We start from the raw sequence: 20999 nt of genomic DNA on the forward strand, positions 1-20999 counted from the left end.
ATTTCAATTTTTCCCGGGGGAGCATGCCCCCGGACCACCCTAGGCAGCTCACGCCTTCGGCGTGAGTCTCGCGCCTTCGGCGCTCGATGGTCCCACAAGTACTAAAAAGAACCCCCCCACCCAAAATCCTGGCTACGGGCATGCGGCTACTTAGGACCACTTAGCAGTGCGAAAGATCACTGTAGAAACTGCACATCTGCTTGATCACGGAAAAAACTGAGACGAGATGCATGCTGGGTAAAGTCCCGTTGTGAGGTCAATGACCCAGCTGTGATACGAGAGTCGAAACGGATTTTCTTCGTTTTGACATGTTATTTTCTTCTCGACCAGATGAGGTTTCTCTCTGTCGTTTGTACGACTAATTCAACATTGAAGGAAGCTGTGTGGACATTGATTCTCTCGCAAGGTAGGTAACTGTGCCAAAGAAAAAGCGTTTGTAGCGCCAGAGAGTGTTGAACGTTGGGGGAGGGGGGCGTTTGTGTTTACAAACATCAACGTTACTCGTTGCAATTGCACGGACGTGTAGCCTAGGGTAAAAAGAAACTATCTACACGTTATCTGTATGTGCAGATCAATGGGGAGGAGTTTGTAGGTCGCTAACTCATCAGGTAATCAGACCTTTGCATTTCACACATCGCGTCGTGCATCTTCCAAGTTTAGATTAAAAGAAGAAGCAGAATCTCTACAAAATTTGATCACATACCTGCCTATATTGCCTATAGTAAGCTCCTACTAGTCGTAGGCCAGGCCAGGGACTGGCCTCTTGCTCCTTTCCGTGAGGCCACTTTATTGAACAATCTCGAGCCACAGCATCAGCTTCCCTTACACTTTACTCCAGTGTTTTGATTTTATCTGGTTTGTTCAAGACTTGGGAGGTCTTCCTCGGGTAGAACAAGGAGGTCTTATTGCTTAGGCCAGATGATGAATCATTTTAACCTCCATTGAGGAAAATGTAATGCTAGTAACATTGCAAATAATAGTCTCTTGTTGAAATATATAGTCACCGTTGTATTATCATTCATAGTAGCTTTACTGAACCTCCCTGATAAAGCTGATAATTTTGTGTCATTTCTAGCAGACTGCTGAGACATCTGTCAGGATGTCAGCCAACTGGAAGAAATAGCCAAGGTCAGGGGAACAGAACTCTGGCAAGGGACCAACAATGTCCTCCACTGAACTTAAGAAAACAGAGGAGGATGCAGCTCTTCTACCGACAGATACAGTTGAAGAACTTGGAGACCAGAAGTGACAACCCAAGAAAGTCCAACAGATGATGGTGAAGATGTGCATGATAAACCAGGTCAGGAGAAGACAGAGTCTGTAGATGTTGTCCAAGCCCAGACTTTAACATCCTCTGATAACAATGAGGAGCATGAGCCCAGCTCCCAACCATTACAATCAGTAGTAAACAGATCTACAGCAGGCAGTACTGCTACAACTGACACTAACAGGACAGTAGTGAGTACTGCGAAGGGAGGAGAGAATGTTTCAGAAAAGTGCAGAGGTTACTCGACCCTCGATGACTTGGTGGAGGACAGTAGGGATGGGTTCGGTATGCAGATTGTTGAGACGTCTCCTGGGCAAGGCAAGAACAAAAAGAAAGCTGGAAGGAAAAGGAAGAAAGGAGAGAAGTCTTTAAAGCCAAGAAAACTAAGGTAAGCTGTTGGGAAAGTGGCTAGGCCCAGCAGCTAGGCTGGCTTGCTATCCTATCTGGGCCACAAGGGGTTTGTGTGAGAGTGTCTTTTATTGGGGGGTGGGACTTTGGAAGGGTATATGGTGGGTAAAGATGCTGATCCCAAAAGGTATTCAGGTTCAAAAGAATGTCATAAGAAATGTACTCAATCTAAGTTATAATGGCTACACTTTTCCATTGGAATAACTTCAGTGACATATCGATACTGGGTTGCTGTTTAGTGTTTTATCTTTTTATAAGTCTAAAATGATGGTTTCTCCCAGGTTGATCCTCCCCCATCCCGAGGGAGCAGAGGGGGAAGGCAGCAATGCAGGGTTTCTGGACCCCAGCTTTGAGAGCCACCTGGAGGATATCGGCCGGAACTACAGCCTCTCAACCACTAATGTGAAGAGCATACTGCATGTGAGTAAAGTAATATTTGGAAAAATAATCCAGCAGCCAGAAGAAAATAATGCTAATTAATGTACATTATATAGCGTACCAGTAAGTATTTTCAAAGGGAAAATATGGCCGATATTCTATATAATATCAATGGGAATATACATGTAGCATTATTATTTTGGTAGACATTTGTGAATGTTGGCTGGTAATAGTTACTGAATGACACACACACAACAGTTACATGTACTTCAGGACTGTGTGCTTCCAAAACTGACTAGCAGGTACAGGTAAATCCTCAAGATGGCACGATTTGTAATTCGTACTTGCATTTTCTAGCGTGTGATCACCAATGAAAGTGTTGTGGCCATGATGAGACATTCAGTGAAGGAGGACCAGGGAGAGGAAGAGACAGAGGGAGACATCAGTACCAACAATCCACTGGCTGAACTCTTTGTAAGTAGTGCCTGCATTTACAAATAAGCTTTAAATAAAATTTAAGTTTAATTTTTGCCACTACTGTTTTCATGGCTTAGTAGTGTCATGTACTGTAGCAATTGTTTGTTTGTTTGTGTTACATACCCGGTAAACCACCTCATAGCTGGTTCGTACTGCATATCCAAAAAGAATTGTTTCATTCACAAACACCGGACCTTTACTCTTTTCAATAAGTGTGACAGGTTCTGTAACCTGCTCGGAGTGTGACTTTCCTCAAACATGTGACCTCCATTTAATGTCCTTTCTAAGGGGTGATAATAATAATCTGTATGTTTAAATTTTGTGCACTTCTAGGAACCCAAGATGACCAGGGCTAGGGCAAAGGAAGTGGCAGAGAAAGGCAGTGTAAGTTGTAATAATTATTTTGATGACAGTATTGAATGTCTGCTAAGTTTGTATCTGTCTGTATTGTAAATCAGTATAACAACCCTTTGGCATAGCATACCATTGAGATAATTCAAAAGAAAAAAAAGGCTGTATATGTCCTTTAACTCACTGATCTCAACAGAAAATATATTAAAGACACACATCAAGAATAGCATTCAAAATAGTCATGTAGGGTAATCATTGTATCTGACATACCATGTTCTAACAAGTCCCACTTCTTTCCTTCAGTTTGTGGTGCCTTGGCCCATCTCTCCTGTGAAGAAGCCAGCTGAATCTCAGGTAGGCAACTTTTTTACATGAAAAGAAAAAATGTCATATTAATTTTTTAATGCATTCATTTACAGGTTTGACTGTGAGAGATATACAGCCAGGCCTGCCCATTTGCAACTAGCCCATGGCTTTTACACAGGGCTAATCCTGGGATGGGAGCAATATCCAATACAACCCTTCACATGGTATCACATTCTTCTTCATGCAAAGTCTTGGTTACTGATGTCTTGTTGCTTTTGTTGTCCTGCAGCCAGCAAAGTTCATTGACCTGAGTTTTGAGGAGGATGAGGATGATGATGAATATGAACCTGAGGATGATGAGGTACATGTCTAAGATTTTCTTCTTTTGGTAGAGATAGTGATAGAGAACAGGCTATCAAGGGGACTGCTTCTTGGGAATTAACATGATTATACATTGTATTTGTTACTTATATGCTTATATAATTTGTAAATAAGTATAGATTTTATAAATTTAGTACAGTCATACTGTAATCAAAAAAGATAATGGGGTGTGTAGAAATGTTTTCAGGTCAAGATTCCATGTGCATTTTTTGTATTTTATCTACTGTCCTCCTGTGGAATTTGATTTGGCAGTGCAAAGATCTATGTCTATTTTCACCAATTTTTCTTGGCCCTTCCCCTTCTTTGTGTTTCTAACAGAATGAAGAAAGCGACATTGACAGCATAGCATCACGGGAAGCAAGGTAAGCATTACATTTATCATGAATTCTCTATGTTCTGCTTCATTGTTTGGTCCTTAAAAATGCATATTATATCCTGGAAGCAAGAAAACAGCAGATGTACAAGGAGACTTGTACATTTGAATAATTTCATGTTGTATGTCCAGGCTTAGTTAAAACGATTAAAATAAGTGGAAACAGGAAGTAGCTGTCACTAACAGTGACATCTACATCACAAATTTTTTATCTGCAGTGACTTTGGGTCCCCTATGCCGTCAACGCCTCGTCAGTTTCTGCGCACCTACTCCGAGTCGGACAGGAAGGATGACAGCGAAGACACAGATGACAGACAGGAGACAGCGGAGCAGGGAGGAAAGGTGGAACCTCACATCAAGGTGAAAACAAAATCTTATGTCCTGTCAACTTACAACTTCATCGTTAAAGAAATCAACTACTACTTGGTGTGGAATTTAATGCTTAGCTGTTTTTAGGGGCCTTTCAGAAGTAGCTTTAGATTGTATAGAAGGAAGCCTTTTGCTTTTTCCCAGTTCCCTGCTAGTCTGTTACAAACTGTACTTTCATGGAGCCAAGAAACTGTATGGCTGGTTGGCAGATGTCAGGCTCAATCCAGTCGTACACAGGGGCAGTTATCTAAGGTTCTAGGCCTTTATCTCAAACACAGGGATGAAGATTTATATTTTTGCCGTCTTGATTTCTCAGATCCAGCCCACGCCCATGGGGCCGCCCCTCCCTCCCCTCAGTAAGGAGAAGACGGACGCTGCGTTCCTGTCAGAGTTGGACACGTTTGACGAGGAGCTGTCAGAACTGTCAGGAAGAACAGCCAGGAGCACCATGGATGTGAGTACAGTCAAACTTGGCGACCTAGAGAATTCGGTCATTTTTGACAAGCGGCCTTCTTATAAAGAAGGAGAGTGACGAGCCGCATTAGGTAAGACAGACACGGATTTCAGACTAAAAGTTCATGTCCTTTAAAGGCAACCTTAGCAATATCACATTGTTAAAAGTGGAAATATTCTGAATAAGGCAGTCTGTATAATATTGACATCTAATGCACTATTTTAGCACATTTACATCATTATTTCATAAATTGAGCCGTTAAAAACAGCGCGGGAATGAGTTGCACAAGGATTCCAGATCAAGTCCTTATTTTTGGGGGGTACAATAATAAGGAATATCCTCGTGCAACTTGTCTCTGGGCTGTTTTTAACCGCTCAAAGTATCATATTATGATGTAAATGTGAGAATGCAATGCAGTAGATGTCAATATCATGCAGATTGCCTTGTTCAGAATATTTCCACTTTGACGCTGTAATATTGCTTAGGTTGCCTTTAATTATTGACAAGCGTGCATTCATGCTAGGAGCATGCAAGTACAAGATGCATATACATGTAATGTTATACCGATTGAAGTAACGTGTATAGCACTGTTTGTCATCAACACATGAACCAAACACATCACAGCCTACAAGAAAAACAGAAATTCTAAGATTAATTCAAAGAAAATTACAATTATGTCATCATCCAAAAGTCTTATTTGTTTACAAATCTGCAGATGATTTCGTTGTATATGTACATCTTGTGTACATCTTGTACTTTTGAAGAAAGGAGTTTCAAAGAATGGTATGCAAACTAAACATCAATTCCCATTGAACAGTTCAATACAGAAGAGAACCTGGGTCTGATAGCCAACCGCACCAGGTCCAAGTGTCCCCTGAAGGACACGCCTATTGACATCCTGGAGGCGGCGTTCCACGCACCTGACATCACCCAGGACATGTACGACACAGAGTGTGACGACTCGGAATGGCAGGGATGGCTCAAGGGGCTCTTCAAAACAGATCTTGGTAAAGACTTTCATTCAACTAATCACACTGCTAGTACAAAAGGACAAGTCTACAATTTGCATGGCGGGACAGCATCCTTTGTTATCCATTAAAAATGGGGAAGATACATGGAGGTATTCTCCTAATGATTGGATTCAAAGACTGAATCATTATTGTTAATACTGTCTTAGAAACATGGGGAACTCTTGTGTATTTTGTGTAGATTTTTTGTTATCTGTGAAAGATAAGGAATCGAATAGAAAAAAAGATGGTACTGATCAAAATTTCTTGATCAATGCCTATCCATTAAAGTTAACAATAAAGTTCCTCTCCCATTGTCGATGCAGGCCTAGGGTTTGTATCCCTTTCCAATAACTGTACCACAACAACCAGGATTCAATTGCTATTATTTACTTTCCGATCTAGAAGCAGGTAAATACATGTTCTAAGGTTATGATAAAGTCATTCATTCTTGTACTGAGTCAGTAAATTTTTGTTCCATTATCACAGATATGAGTGGAGATGCTGATGATGAGCAGAACGACCCAGACTACAACTTCCTGCAGGAGGAGGAGGAGGTGGACACAGAGGACCTGCGGGACGACCGGGCCGTCAGGATCACAAGTATGTCTGCAGTCTGTTATACCTTGTTCTGAAGGACTGACTCGTCCAACGATATGTCATGTATAATGAAGTTGTTTAGAGTCAGTTCACACAACTGAGTTTTGAGTTTGTTCTTTTCAGTACATTGTAGTTCACTAGCTTTGAGTAGATTCCTGCTGAATTACTGAATTACAAACTATCACAGGAGTCACATCTCGCCTACTGTCAGCAGCCTAATCTTTTTACCCTTGAATCATTTCTAGGGTCTTTAAAACGTGTCATTCATAAAAAGTAAACTTCTTGAGCCAAAATTGATGTATTGTGTTGCTGACACCAGTTTTTATTTGCAGAGAAGGAAGTGAATGAGCTGATGGATGAGCTGCTGCAGCAGTATGAAGAAGAGATGGAACAGCTGGGTGGTGACGCTGCCCCAGGGCTGGATGACAGCACAACCACCGACCCCCTCACACCCCCTCCCAGCAGGACCTTTGTCAAGCCTCCTCCCATCAGGTCAGAGGTCACAGGAGTGTGTTTTATAATGTAGCAAAAGGATGGTGTATAGTTAATAGTATTTTAAGTGCCAAACTGATCTCAATTTTGCTTTACAGACACATTTTGGAGAATTATTTTAATCATACCAACTTAGAACAAGACCGCTGTCAGCTTTCTTTCAAGCTACATTTTGTCTTATCACAAATATGAATGTGTAATTCTAAAGCAAGGATGTCAAGTGGTAGCAAAGATATGGGGGAGGTATTCTGGCTTTGCAAATAGTTCTGTGTACACTGCCTGAGTATAGTGTACATGTACTTCATCCTGTCTTTCTGCTGAGTGCTTGTCCATACTTGTTTATTGATTTGCTTCCTTCATCCTCCTGTCCAGTTTTGATGGTCCCCTTTCCACGGTGATGGCCAAGACCCACAAGACTGTGCAGCAGCAGCTTCAGGACGAGAAGATGAGGGGGAAGGTTCCAGGAGGAGGGAGGAAGGTCCAGTCTCTACCTGTGCTGACTCAGGGGGAGAGACAACAGCTCCAACAACAGATGCAACAAGTGAGAGATGCATTTAGGGCTGTATGCTGGTGTTAGAAGATGTCATAAAACAGGCTCCATAAAATGCCTCTATTACTTACCAGTAGGAACATCAATTGGTTGACAAATCTACAAGTTTTCAGTGACATTTTCAGCAGCCATCTAGCTTGTCAATCAAGGTGCAGTTTTTAGGGATGGGCCTATACTTATATACGATACTATGAAAACTTGTAGACTTGTCATAGCCTATGGGGTACATTTTTAGGATAAAAATATGTCCTTCTGTCAATTTCAAAACCAGGCAACCTTCTGGCAATCTCTAAATATAGCAGAAGCTTGTTGACTGTTTGACAGGGGCTTAAGGGAGAGGGTTAACATACATTGTATACCATCCACCTTATACCGTACCTGGGAGAAGAGATACTGTACCTTAGTAGCTTGTAATGTTACAGGAAATATAACCTGTACATCAACATAACCTGTACATCCATGCCTGTCTTGTCCACCCAGCATGTCCAGCTGCTGTGTCAGGTCCATGTACTGACCAGGGAGGAGCCACAGCTGCAGGAGGTCGCACAGGTCACCAAGAACTTCCTGGTCAGTCACTCAGTCATAGTTTATCAGGGTTCGAAAAACACATACTTAACTTGCAATTTGCACATAATTTTTGAGATTTGCATGTAATATTATTCTGAATTTGCAATCTTGCATGTTGAAAATACCTGGCCTATTGGAAAAATACTGAGGAATTAGACCCCCCTACTCTTAGACAAAAAGACAAATGGACGTGTGTCTTTATCCTTTCTTGTTTTTGCCAGTAACTTTCTCCGGTAGCTTTACTAGATGTAATCAAAATTCACCGATTCAAGCTAGCGATACTCGTCGCCATCACAGCCTAGTTGTATTTTGCATGTAAATTTTTCAAATTGCATGTAAAATTTTTGCCAACTTGCAATTTTGCATGTAGCAAAAGAAAAGTATTTCGTGTTTATACAGCTCTTCAGTTTGATACTGTACATATTATGAATGAAAATTTGTGCAAGCACATCTAACCCTCACGAGACAAATGTGTCCTGCAATTAAAAATTCTTCACAATAATAGAAAGAATGTGATACAGTCAAACTTTCATGGAAAACTGACCACTCTGGACTGATAAATTCTGGTCTATGTAAACAGGTGGTCACTATAGTCATGAATCACAAGGCTTGCATCATTGGCAAAAATCTAAGGCCAAGATGTTTAGGTGGTCACTTGTCCAGGTTTGACTGTACAATCCTTTTGCCCTTGCAGAAGGAAAACCAGATGTTTGTCCAGCGGTCCACGCAGCTGCATCAGATGCAGGTGGAGCAGTACAGTTCTGCAGGTGCGCAGGTGCCACAGGTGAACTTCCACTCCATGTTTGACACCTGTAATCTCCAGGGTGCAGTCGACATTGTGGACCAGAACATCCCTGTTAGGTCCTTCACTGCCTCACCCATGAAGAAAACAGCTAAAGGGTCAAAGAGTCACAAAGGTGAGATAGAAGTTAAGCTATTAAATCACTTCTACCGGTACATTTGAGGCTTGTCTCTGAAACCATGTGACATTGAAAAAGTCACAGATTCACACGTTAAAACTGTTTTCTTTCATGACACAGCCAAACCTACAGCATCCTCCCAAGCCACCATAGCAGAGAGTAAGGTGTTCATGTACCCAGCCCTCCTCCCTACCTGTGCCCTGGACCTGCACGACCCACTCAGACATGGGAAGGAGAAGCCATGCTTCCTGGGGGCAGAAGACAAGTAAGATGGGTTTTACACTCACATATAGGAAGGTTTTATGATTGTTCAGCCACTTGTTTAGGTAACAAAAATACATGTAGCTTCTAGTCTTTTTCATGCTAGTGGCTTGGACTGCCAAGGAATTAAAGGTGGTACCAGTAGTGAGTTTCGAGAAATCATGGTATTTCCTTCAGACCTTTTTGATGGTAAGATATTAAGGTAGAAATTTATCTTTGAAGAAAAAGCCCATAACATTTTGTACACATGGATCATTGCTTTTAAAATATTATAAAGTAGGACCTTTTAATAAACACACTACTGTTTGTGTATTGCCTAAACCTAGAGTTATGTAGACTAATCTATGTACTAGCTATACAGTTTTGATACGTTATTTGCTGTATTCCAGCCTGTTAGCTCTGGGGATGTGTCAGTACCAGGGCATGTCAACAGTGGAGATGCTGCACTACATCAGGGAGAACATGATCCCCACTAAAACCTGCGAGCAGATCAGGATTCGCATCAAAAACCTCAAGGCTAACAAGAAGAAAACAGGAAACATTGTCCAGGTCTGCATAATTCTCACACCCTGCTTCTTTTGCACATATGGATACATGTATATGTGATAGAATTGTAAAACATTTTGCTTGTTTAATTCTGGAAAACTTCTAGATTGTAGGCCTGTAAATGGATTTGTAGTTTGTAGGCCTTTAAGAGGAAACAAAAACCCTGGCTGAAGGGTATTTGAATGCTATACCTGTACATGTACATAAAGATTTCCTTTTTTTATTGTATTATGCACTCTCAATATGTATACAGTCATTTAGTACCTGACTGTTCTTACAGCTCTAAAGTGCAAAGAATAGTAGTAGACTTAGAGATGTTTTACAACTGGAAAAGTGAAGTGGGTACCACCTGGTATAATCACAAGCAAGGTTTACTCTCTCAGAACTTCTTTGTAGCTTGTGCATTTCTAAAACCTACTTCCTTTGCCCCACCCAGGTTTACAGTAAGACCAAACAGATGCCTGCCCTCCCCGTGGTCTGCCCAGACATGGAGGCGGCCCAGGCCGTGTCACCTGTGCACCTGCAGGGAAAACACCTACCAGGATGGCTGCAGGTAAGGAAGAGGTTATTGTTAGTATTACATGTAGGTGGACATGTTCTCATTTAAATTATTACAAAAGATAGGTGACAACCAAGTTCTAATTCAATCTCGCCTCATTGTTTGGAAGCCCATGTTGTTAATCTTCGCTGTTAAATCTATCATTTCAAGCTTACCAAAAATTTGAAAATGCATTTTCATCAATGCGATGTCCTGAAGTTCAGATTTTGTGCACGAATGGGATGAAATTTGTTCTGCCCTCAACTTGCAAATTTACATCCTGGGATTGAGGCACAGACCATGCTTGATATGTTATCATTTTGAATTTGTGCCACACTTATCCAGTATAGTGACCATATCTCTTCAAATGTTATGTTATAACTTATGACATTTGTTATCAGGGTGAACTGTTAACTTGTTGGCTTGTTCAGGATTATCAACAGACAAACCAACCAAAGGCGAATTCTCTCCTGAGCACAAAGATGAGGAATTTGTCTCCAAAAAAGACAGAAAAGATGTCACCTACACAGAGAGGTAGGCTATAGAAGTTAGAAAATAATGTGGATTTTGTTGTACCTTGCTTCAATAAGTACTGACCAAGAAGGCTTAAGAGGTGGGATTCCAATGTTAATCACCATATCACATGTACATGTACATGCAATTATATATATTTTTGTCTACCCACTTTCTCATAAGAATTATTAGTTTTACATTGCCATTGCAATTTTTCCCATTTTCAACCCACAAGGTTTGGTGGGTCTATACATTGTATATCATGCTCACGTACAATAGCTCAATGTTTTAAGAGAATACATTTAAGTTTCATTTCATGATTAGGTTTATTGTTTAGCATTTAGTTTTCATATTTGTGTTGTTGCTTCAGACATCCTTCCCAAGGGTTTTGTTCCCGTCATGTCAGTGAAGAAGGCTCTCTTCCAGTCCCCCTCCAAACCACACAGCACTGTGACCACCAACAGCAGCACCACCTCTGCTACAGTGTCTACATCTACTGGCACCATGGAAAACCCTGCAAAAACACTCCAAACTCTTGCTCCCAAGTCAGCAGGTGTGTCTCACATCAGCAGTGTCGATAGCAGCACTCCTGTTTACATCATGTTGCCTAGCAACGTCGTCCCTGGCAACCTGAGTCAGACTTCTCCACCTGTAGCTGGACTGCAGGGCCACGTGCAGCCTCTAGGGGGCGCTGCAGGTCGTGTAGTGGTTGTTGTTTCACCACCACCAACCACAGCTTCTATGTCGCAACCTCCCCAGACAGTTGTCAGTAGTACGGTTCAAACTATTGAGAATTCCTGCCTTCAGCCGAGCGTTTCAAACAGTACTGCATCAAACGTGTCAGTAAAAGAAGAAGACATGGTATGTAGAGCGGAATCATCAAGCCTTGTCGCTGCCCCCAGTTCCCTAGTTGAAAGCACATGTGTGACAAGTTCAACTGATCCTCTACCTGAAGGGTCACAAACTAGTTCTCAGTCAACAGGAAAGGAAGCCGTGGACTCTAGAGAAGGTGAATTGCCATGTACAGATTCCACTTTAAGTAATGTTCAACTTTTTGAACGGAGTTCACAAGAAACAGCCACCAGTGATATCAGTCAGGCTCTACCACTCGCACACACTACTTCACCAGAACTGTCCAGTTCCAAAGAAACATCAACAGAAGAGAAAACCGTCACAAGCAATCAGACTGATACAAATGTATTTGTGGAGGAAATTCCAGTCAGTGTTGATGAGGGAAATCAAAACATGCAAAGCCTGGAAGAAGTTGTATCCACAGATTTGCCTGAAGCCATGGGTCCTGATAGAACAGTAACAGGGACAATGTCAGATGAGGAGAGAGGGATGGAAGATCTTGAGGGTGTGTCTGAAGACATATGCATGGTGGAAGATTCCAGCACTCCTCTGGAACCTCCGGAAAACCAAATAACACAAAATGATGTTTCAGAGCAAAATGTCAGAACTGAAGGAGAATGTTTACAGCAGCCAGATATAGAACATCCAGAAAGACAAGGTGTGTTTATGGTGCAAAGTGACAGCACGGAAAGACCATGTTTAGATCAGCCATGTACAGAACAACCACGTGTGCCTCAAGGTGCAGAAGAGATCACAGCACATCCTTCAGAGGAGGTGCCTTCAGATCAAGCTGTAACAGAAGACAATCCTGTTGTGCCTGTACCTGAAGATGTGCTAGTCTCCAGTACTGAGGAACAGGAGCTGATGGCTAAAGAAGTGGAGGCTGAACAGGGGCCTGATTTGGACAACCTAAGTGAAGAACAGTCTGCTACCTCCAAGAGAATGGTCATGGTAAGGGCGTATCTTAGAATTAGTTTTACACCGTCTTAAGAACTGTTTTGACACCTGAAGGATTTCTCAACTATACAGATGTCGTCATGTCTATTAAGTTTTCCAATTTTGCTGAAAATGGAAAACCAAAGATTATTTGTGCCAATAGCATTCTGAAACGTCATGGAGCTGATAAGTGCATTGGAAAAGTATATTGTACAGCAGGTTTCAACTCAGTAAAGCTTACATGTGAATTTAGATCAGTTTAGAAAATGTTTTGAATACTTGTATACTTAAGGTACAGTTTCAAGGAGGCACTTTCATGTCATTCAGCTATGTTGAAGATGTAGGTATACATGTATTGAGATCATTCTGCACATGTTTAATGTTAACAGAAGGTGAAGACCTTCAAGAAGAAAGCCAAGGGGAGAAGGAAGCAGTTGCAGAAGGACATGGCGTCCACCCTCCTGCTGCTGGACTCAGATCTGATGGACAGGGATCCACTCAGGGAGGAACGGGAGACCATGATGGCCAAAAACTTCCTGGAGAGGGTCAGGGACTCCCTCAGAGAGGAGGAGGGTAGGTTCAACACCTGGGCAAATCTTCTTGAGGTTTAGGGATTCCAGTGTTCATGTAGTTCTTTTATATGCAATAGCTAACATGGTTAGGTTGTAGCTCAAAGGGGGGTTATGTGCCTTGGCTATGTTTGAGGAGAGATAAATCTTGAGCATATTTCATAAAGCTATTCACCTGTCTTCTGGAAAAGAGTGTGTGTGTAGGGGAGGACAATCGTGCAGCTGTACCTGAATCTTTGTATCAGTCTATAACAACCTTTTCTTCCCCCTGCCTGACCAGGGAAGTACCATGAGGTTCTGCAGGTGTTCCACCAGGGCCACCAGGAGGGGAGGAAGATCGCGCAGCTGTACCATGACCTGAGTACCAGTCTATAACAACCTTTTTCTCCCCCTTGCCTAACCCAGGGAAGTACCATGAGGTCCTGCAGGTGTTCCACCAGGGCCACCAGGAGGGGAGGACGATTGTGCAGCTGTACCAGGAGCTGCAGAGGATCCTGGCTCGCTGGCCGGGGCTGCTGGGGGAGTTCGCTGCCTTCCTGCAGCCTGCCGAGGCCGTGGAGTGTGACCTGTTCATGGAACATCAGGAGTACGTACAGGCCAGGTCCTTCCTCAGGAAACTGGAGGTCTTCTTCAGGTGAGGGGCATTCAACTATCAATGGGTATCAGTAAGTAGAATTGGTTGACTTCTTGTCAGCCAAGGACTGAAGTATGACAAGTTTTTGATGTCAATAGCAGGCACCATATGTTCAAGGACTTTGTGTAGGAATAAGTATACCATAGGGTTGGCCATACTGAGTGACCAACACAGATACAGAATGGCAGCAGTATGGAGTGGTGACACTTAATGGACATTTCTCCTTTCTGTAGTGACAACCCAGACCGTTACCAGAAGGTGCTGCGGGTGTTTGCTAGTTACATGCGTGAGGGCGCATCACTGGAGGGTCTACGTCAGGAGATCACTCCGCTGCTCCAGGGGCAGCCCTACCTGCTACAGGTACACGGGAAGACTTCCCTCATAGTTGCACAAACTGCATGTTTATTCCTGTCATCTCTGCAATGGAGAATTAAAGCTGATATTTCAGTTTCTAAAGGAAATTGTCTTTCATGTTTCAATTTGTGAAGAGGATAGTTTATACAGGCCTTCCATTTGACGTCATCTGCACCATGTTGGATTACAGTGTTCGTCTGTAAACCACACGAAGATACTTAATCCAATTATCCGCCAACATTGTCTCCAGGGGATCTAAATTATAATCATTATGACGTCAATGGGAAGTCTCTATATTACTATATGAAGTACAAATTTCATCATTAATAGACCTGAGGGCAAATGAAAAAAAAAAGTAACTTTGTTTGAAGGTCTGTATGTATGTCATTTGAGAATGTTCATTTAATGTATTTTATGTTGCTCTGATGAAGGCAAATATTATAAATGTTGAAATTTTCACTGTGGTTTTAATGTTTGGGGTTTTCATGGTGCCCTGTGATCCCAACATGATGCTTGTTACTGATCAATGCCCAAACACACTCTTCCAGGAATTCACCCGCTTCTTCCCGGACCTGCCACCACCACAAAGCATGATGGGAGACTTTGAGGAGATCCACATGGCCAGTGACAGTGATGGGGATGAAGTGCCTGATAACTTTGAAGAGGTAAGACAACATCAGTTCAACTTGTTGTTTGTTGTAAATTAAAATAATTATCTTGTTGTTATTGTTACCACCAACAGACCTATTCTTTTGTTTAAGGTTGCAAACTTAAAAAAATTAAGGCAATCAGTAAATAACATTGAATGAATGAATGAATGAATGTATGAATGAACTTTATCGCTTGACATAGTTAACTGGTCTTATCTTAATTTTGGAGACCCTTAACAAGATTGAACTGCATCTTTACTTCATGCCTTGAAAGTTACTGAGAGATACTACTAACTGAGATAGTGTTACTGAACATTGTGCTGATGATGGAGTTTTTTTCTGTCTCCAGATTGTTCTGCCAGATGAAGACGATGAGGAGGTCAGCAGGGAGAAGAAACAGGTGGATCCATGGAAACTGCTGCTGGCACAGAAACATGGGACAAAGGAGTGCAAGTAAGATGCCTCACGTACACCTGTGCTTTGGACTTGTATTTTACATTAGAGAGTTGTGCATAGTTGTGTTGAAGAAATTAGAGAGACATTTGTAAAGATTCAATGTCAGTTGCTTTGTAGAATTTTCAGTGTATGTTATAAAGAAAGGACAACAACCAATGTCAGGTCACACCTTTTGGGCTTTATTAGAGGTGCTAATCTTAGATGTAGAACAAGAAGGGTAGATCACTTACAACATGTCAAAGGACTATCCATTTAAACATTTTCCAATGTTGACAGATGTGAGTGCCACGAGTCATCGACAGACCTGCGCGTCCAGAGAAGAAACCGCCACTGCGTCGCTTGCAACACCAAACTCACACCCAAAGACCTCCAAGCCAAGAAGGACATCATCCTACGCCACCAAGCTCTCCTCCACACCAGGGAAAGCCCCATTCCTGACAGGACAGGCAGAAAAATCCCGGCAAAACGCAGACGGAAGAAAACTGGGTCTGAAATGGCCAGGGACAGCCCATCACTGGACACTGCTATGGTAGAAGACAGCTGCTCCTCTCCTCTCAACCAAGGCTATGACTTGGCTGGAAGTGGAAACAGCTCAGCACGGCCACAGAAGTCTTCTTCTCACCAAATGTCAGTGCTGGCCAAATTTTCTCCACTTGGCTCAGGTCAGGAGGCAGGGGTTGGAGATGAGGAAGGGATGAGGAAGCTGTCAGCTAATGAGGAGGATGCAGAGGAAAGCTCACAAGGTAGGATAGATGGGGCATATCTTTGTACTTACAGCATCTATATATATAATATCATACTCCTGATTAACTTGTCAACCAATCCTTTACTGTAGAATATTGCATACTGGAAAGGGTTGCAGTCCAGCCTTTTTTCCCCTAAAGAATTTTGTGGCGACTTTCCGTACAGGTACTGTCATACACATGGCTGTACTTAACATGTAACTTTGTCTATGTACCACTGATTAGTTACTTACAGTGTATGCTTATGTTAAAAGTTCATCTGTGTTGGTAAAAGTCATTGTTGAACTAGTTGAACTGTAATATCCAACACAAAAATTGGACTCTCACAAATTTTCGACTGAACACCACCAGTTCAATCCTTGACGAAGACTGGTGCTGTTCAGTCAAAAATTTGGGTAATTCCAATTTTTGTGTTGGATATTACAGTTCAACTAGTTCAAGAGTTTACACTTATGTTCATGACCCCCCACAGAGTCGGATGAGGAGCTGGAGCAGGTGACGGAGGAGGCTGTGCGGAACCTGCGGGACCTGTGCGAGGAGATTCCCGCGCCCGACTGGCAGAAGAGCGCCACCATCGTGGAGTCGTTCCGCCGGAGGCTGCAGGAGATCGCTCAGCACGAGTACGACGAGGAGGAGGAGGAGGAAGATGAGGATGATGAGGTGAGCACCTTCCAGTCTAACCCTAAGGCTTATCAGTCTCAGAAGTCTGTGTCTTTATATCATGGGTGTTTACAGCAGTGACAGTCCTCAGTCATACTGACAGTTATGGTCCTTATGTTGGTACCCATGGCCTTGTAGCTACCAAGTTTAACTGTCACATGTGGCTAAATCTGTTATTTTATTGCATTTACTTTGGAGTTTTCACAAAGGAGCCCTTGTTTTGTGCATTGTACATTATTTATAGTTTTTGTGCCCTTTTGAATAAGCTAGTATCATTTATAACAGACTGATTACTAAAGGTAGAAGTCAAGTGGTACTAGCATCATTACCATTTTATTTGTTCAACACTTACATGTACATGTAGTGTTAGTGAAACCTGCACGTAACCCCTATTCAACAGCCTCAATAACGTTTGCATAATTAATTACCTACATAATATACATATAGACTTTCTGTCTGAGCTGATCACACTGTTCCGTCTCCGTTGCTGTTGCATTGTGATGATGGCAGTTTTATTGTGCTTGTTGCCAAGATCAGAAACCTCATAATTCACCTTCCGACAAGTATGACGTCTTATGTGTCACGCAAAATTGTTACAAGGAGTTTGAATGTTATCCATTGAATGACCTTTAAACAAAACTAGTTATTACATTTTTAAAAAGGTTACATCTTCATTCAGGGTCATGATATGGAGTTTAAGATGCATCTGAAAACAGCTGTTGGAAAAGGCTCTTCAATTACATTGTATATGTTCAACTTGATATATACTTTTGAAGGTGACCTGTTTCGTGTAACGTTAAGACAAAAGAACAAAGAACTTCAGTTCATCTGTCAAAACAGCAGTTAGAGGTACCATTTTTCACCCACTGTCAGTGTTTAATGCTTACTGAAAGGCAATAAAAACATACACTGTCAGATAAAACAAATACAAAAATCAGTCATCAACAAAAGTTTAGAGTTGTGAAATGTATAGTACAACTACAGTATGAGCAGCACAGAAAAGACAGTGATAGACATTTTGTGACAGTTCTGAATGTTTTGTCCCATCTTCAGGATGAGGACAAGTTGAGTTCAGGAGATGAGAGCCAGGATGCAGAGTTCAGTGACCTGGAGGAGGCCAGCGGGTCAGGCTCAGCCTCCCCCAGCAGTCTGCAGGCTCTGTCTGCTGCCACCTCACCTGGCGCCGCTTCTCAAGGTAGTGAGGAGTCTCCCAAGTCACACTCAACATCAGGACCAAGTCAGCAGGGACTGGCTGCCTCTACTTCACCTGGGACAGCCTCTCTTAGTGAGGAGTCACCTAGATCACACACAAAGGCAGGGATAAGTCAGAAGGGACTGGCTGATGTTTTGTCACCTGACACAGCCTCACAGAGGAGTGGGGGGTTACCAAAGGTGCACATAACATCAGGGAAAAGTCAGCTAGAGCTGTCTGCCACTATATCACAAGGAGAAGGAGCTGCTGTGAGATCACCTGATGTAATCCTCCAAGTCAGTCAGGATTTGCCTAAAGCGCCCACTCCAACAGAGCAAAGTAAAACTGCAGAGCCGGAGGCAGTAGCTTCACAAGTCAGCAAGGAGTTGCCAAAGATCTCTGGAAGGGGCCCTGACATAGCCTTGCAAGGCACAGGGGAGTCACCCGGGGCCTCCATAACAATTGAGGAGGGTAAAACTGAAGGCCTAGAAACAGCAACAGAGATGGCTGGCACAGATATAGGAAACACATCAGGTGTAGAAATTGGTCAATTGAATGTATCAAGTCAGAGAGATGGTGCAGCAGACCAACTCAGACAAGACCTTGGGAACAACACAGTTGAAGTGGAAGACAGTAGAGACAGTAATGACAGCAGAACATTGAGAGGATCAATGCAGGACAATGCTATTAACCAGAAGGGTGAGAAAGTCACAGAAGATCACCACACAACTTCATCTGACTCAGGAAGGCAAAGTATTCCTAAGGAATACTCAGAAACTCATGATCACCATGAAGTGGGTGCAGCTAGTGATAGAAATGTTCCATCCTCTCTTGGAGGTGGAACTTCAGATACTGTACAAGAAATGACAGCAGACTCCTCACAAGAAATAGATAAGGAGGAGAATGAAACAGACACTTTAAGACACAAGGAAGATGTCTCTACAAGGTCTGAGGGGGAAGATGAAAAGATGGAGGCTACTGAAGGTCAAGATCAAGCAGAAGAAAAGGGCAGCAGTGGAGATGGGACTATCCTGTGGACAAGGTACTTATTCTTAGTAATCTGTATGTACATTTTGCCCTATCATTTTTATATAAGGTATATCAGTCAAGACTGCCCACAAAGACTACTAAGGCATAGATATAAAGGCATAATAAAATCTGTCAAAGAAGTTTAAACTGCAATAGATAGCATAATACTCTTCCATTTGTGCATAAAGTCGTTTGGTTTACATTGAATATTAATAGGTTGTTGCCTCAAATGAGGTTTGTCAAGCAGTTTTAGTGTAAGAAACCTTAGTGTGTGCCAGGGAGAAGGCTGGATATATACTCACCAGTACTTCTGTGTTTGTACAGAGACCAGGACAGAACCCTTCTACAAGCCTGTCAGCAGCAGGGAGCCACTGCAGAAACCTTCGCTGTAGTAGCAGAACAGCTGGGAGATAGGACTCCACAACAGGTTTGGTTATAGATTACCAGCACTATTGTCAAGTCAAGTTAGGCTAGACAAGTCTTGCTACTACTAGTTTCCAAGGGATGGTCCACTTTGTTTTGTTAGGGAAAGATATCCTCTCAAGATATTTTATATCAGTTCCATTATTGTACAAAGAACTTGAGAAAATCTGTATCATCTAATGTCACCGAAGGTTTGACATCCAGATACAAGTATGTAGTAAGATACAACTGATAATGAAACAAAAAAGTTAATTAAACAACTAGATAAAACTAGACATTTCAGGCACATTCTCTTTATCTTGGAGCAGTGACCAAGAATCTGTTAAACAAGTGTTGAACCAGCATGGCCTGACTTTCTTTATGTCTTTGATTTGTACTTGTGCTTGACTAGGTGACGGACCGTTTTATGGAACTGATGGCGCTGTACCACCAGCAAGGCACGTCCACAGATGAGGAGACAGGCACAGATGGGGAGACTGAGGAGGAGGAGGGGAGCGAGTACTCCACTGAGCAAGACCCTGGAGATGTGGAAGATGACTGAGTCTCAGTGGAGATCAGCACTGAGCCACTCTGCAGAATCAAGTAATGCAAGATGAATAAGACCAGTTGACATGCTTCTAACTTTTTGTTGCAGACTTTTCAATATTTTTTTCTTGCCTGTGTGTGACAAATATTGCACAACTTATGCGCATACAAATGTATGATATTCCCTAGCCTTGTATGATGTATATATATTTTTGACAAAATGAACCTTAAGATATACATGTATGATATACATGTATATGTAAAGCACACAAAGTGGAAAGTAGCAGCATTAAAGTCCTAAGGCATATGTTTACATGTTTTCTTTTGCCAATGTGTATTATGAATTGTTTGTGTATTCAAACTTTGTTGAATACCTGAGCCTTGCCCATAGCTCTCAGTTGTATGAAAAGACATGTCTATGCTATGATTCAAACAAAGAGTTCTTTGTACATAAGATATTCCAGAGCAGGAAACACTGCTGATAGTATGAAGTGCATGCAGCAGGCATGACAATCATTCTGTGTTGGATGGAGGCATAGAGGGAGTGCTGCAAAATTGTGTACCTTCTTGTGAATATAATAATTTAGTAATCATACATATGACTTGTAGTCATAATTGAATTGAAATGATCTGGAAAAGTATTTATTCTGCAAGTGCAGACCACCCTATTTGTTTTCAGCCAGTGTTGTTTTTGTGTTTTGCATGTACTGAAAGTGTTCTGTACACAACAATTTGTACATCTTGAGTTTTCAAGAGATGGAGTATGTCTTGAGATATACAATATCAATTGCTGTCACAATTTTGAGTGTTTTTGTTCCTCTGACAACACATTATTATTTGTTGCATTATGGATTATAATAAAACTAATGTGACCAGTAAGTGAGAATGACAAACTGTGGTTATAAGGTTTATTTTCTCATTTGAGTTGTTGAATGCTTGCATGATTGGGCCATCACTATTACTCCTAGATTCTTCTAGATTTACTGGTGTGAATGTATATTTTGAAGTATCCCCTGATGGAAACACGGCTTCAACTGTTTTAGATTTGGGGCCATTGGAAATGCACATATCTGGACAGTGAATTCTTTGGTTGGCACCCTATGTTCACAATACTATAGCCTGGTAACTCGAACCCTTCCCAAACCAACACAGCCAGTCAAGTTTGTTTGTACAGGGTGTGGCTGAGTACAGGGACAAGTGGGAGGTCAGGTAGTCAAG

The 20999-nt window shown here is 42.0% G+C and overlaps 1 protein-coding gene across 3 annotated transcripts; it reads left to right on the forward strand.

Moving 5' to 3' along the window:
- Window positions 1–210: 210 nt before the first annotated feature.
- Window positions 211–20679, forward strand: LOC118409312 (GON-4-like protein). 3 transcript variants are annotated; one of them, XM_035810249.1, is made up of 31 exons: window positions 211–406; window positions 1076–1655; window positions 1957–2095; window positions 2411–2527; window positions 2864–2914; window positions 3185–3235; window positions 3477–3548; window positions 3887–3930; window positions 4160–4301; window positions 4627–4764; window positions 5582–5771; window positions 6261–6374; window positions 6704–6863; window positions 7236–7404; window positions 7894–7980; window positions 8675–8897; window positions 9021–9165; window positions 9551–9710; window positions 10144–10260; window positions 10677–10779; window positions 11129–12561; window positions 12936–13119; window positions 13521–13749; window positions 13983–14109; window positions 14652–14768; window positions 15103–15206; window positions 15486–15952; window positions 16425–16612; window positions 17666–18846; window positions 19158–19260; window positions 19648–20679. In XM_035810249.1, the coding sequence occupies exons 2-31, from the start codon at window positions 1555–1557 to the stop codon at window positions 19795–19797; spliced, it is 6606 nt and encodes a 2201-aa protein (XP_035666142.1). In that variant the 5' UTR covers window positions 211–406; window positions 1076–1554; the 3' UTR covers window positions 19798–20679. The 3 variants fall into 3 exon arrangements, with proteins under 3 accessions (XP_035666142.1, XP_035666141.1, XP_035666143.1); XM_035810248.1 differs by having other exon boundaries at window positions 1079–1655; XM_035810250.1 differs by having other exon boundaries at window positions 1079–1655; window positions 16425–16607; window positions 17664–18846.
- The last annotated feature ends 320 nt before the right edge of the window (window positions 20680–20999 follow it).

The sequence above is a fragment of the Branchiostoma floridae genome, chromosome 2 (assembly GCF_000003815.2).
Source record: "Branchiostoma floridae strain S238N-H82 chromosome 2, Bfl_VNyyK, whole genome shotgun sequence".
Classification (NCBI taxonomy): Eukaryota; Metazoa; Chordata; class Leptocardii; order Amphioxiformes; family Branchiostomatidae; genus Branchiostoma; species Branchiostoma floridae.

What these genes read in the sequence shown, in the direction of transcription:
- LOC118409312 (XM_035810249.1), top strand. Translation starts at nt 1,555, where the DNA reads ATGCAGATTGTTGAGACGTCTCCTGGGCAAGGCAAGAACAAAAAGAAA. An exon ending in AGGTGGAACCTCACATCAAG is followed by an intron (nt 4,302 to 4,626) that starts GTGAAAACAAAA and finishes TTGATTTCTCAG; the next exon opens with ATCCAGCCCACGCCCATGGG. An exon ending in CATGGGACAAAGGAGTGCAA is followed by an intron (nt 15,207 to 15,485) that starts GTAAGATGCCTC and finishes CAATGTTGACAG; the next exon opens with ATGTGAGTGCCACGAGTCAT.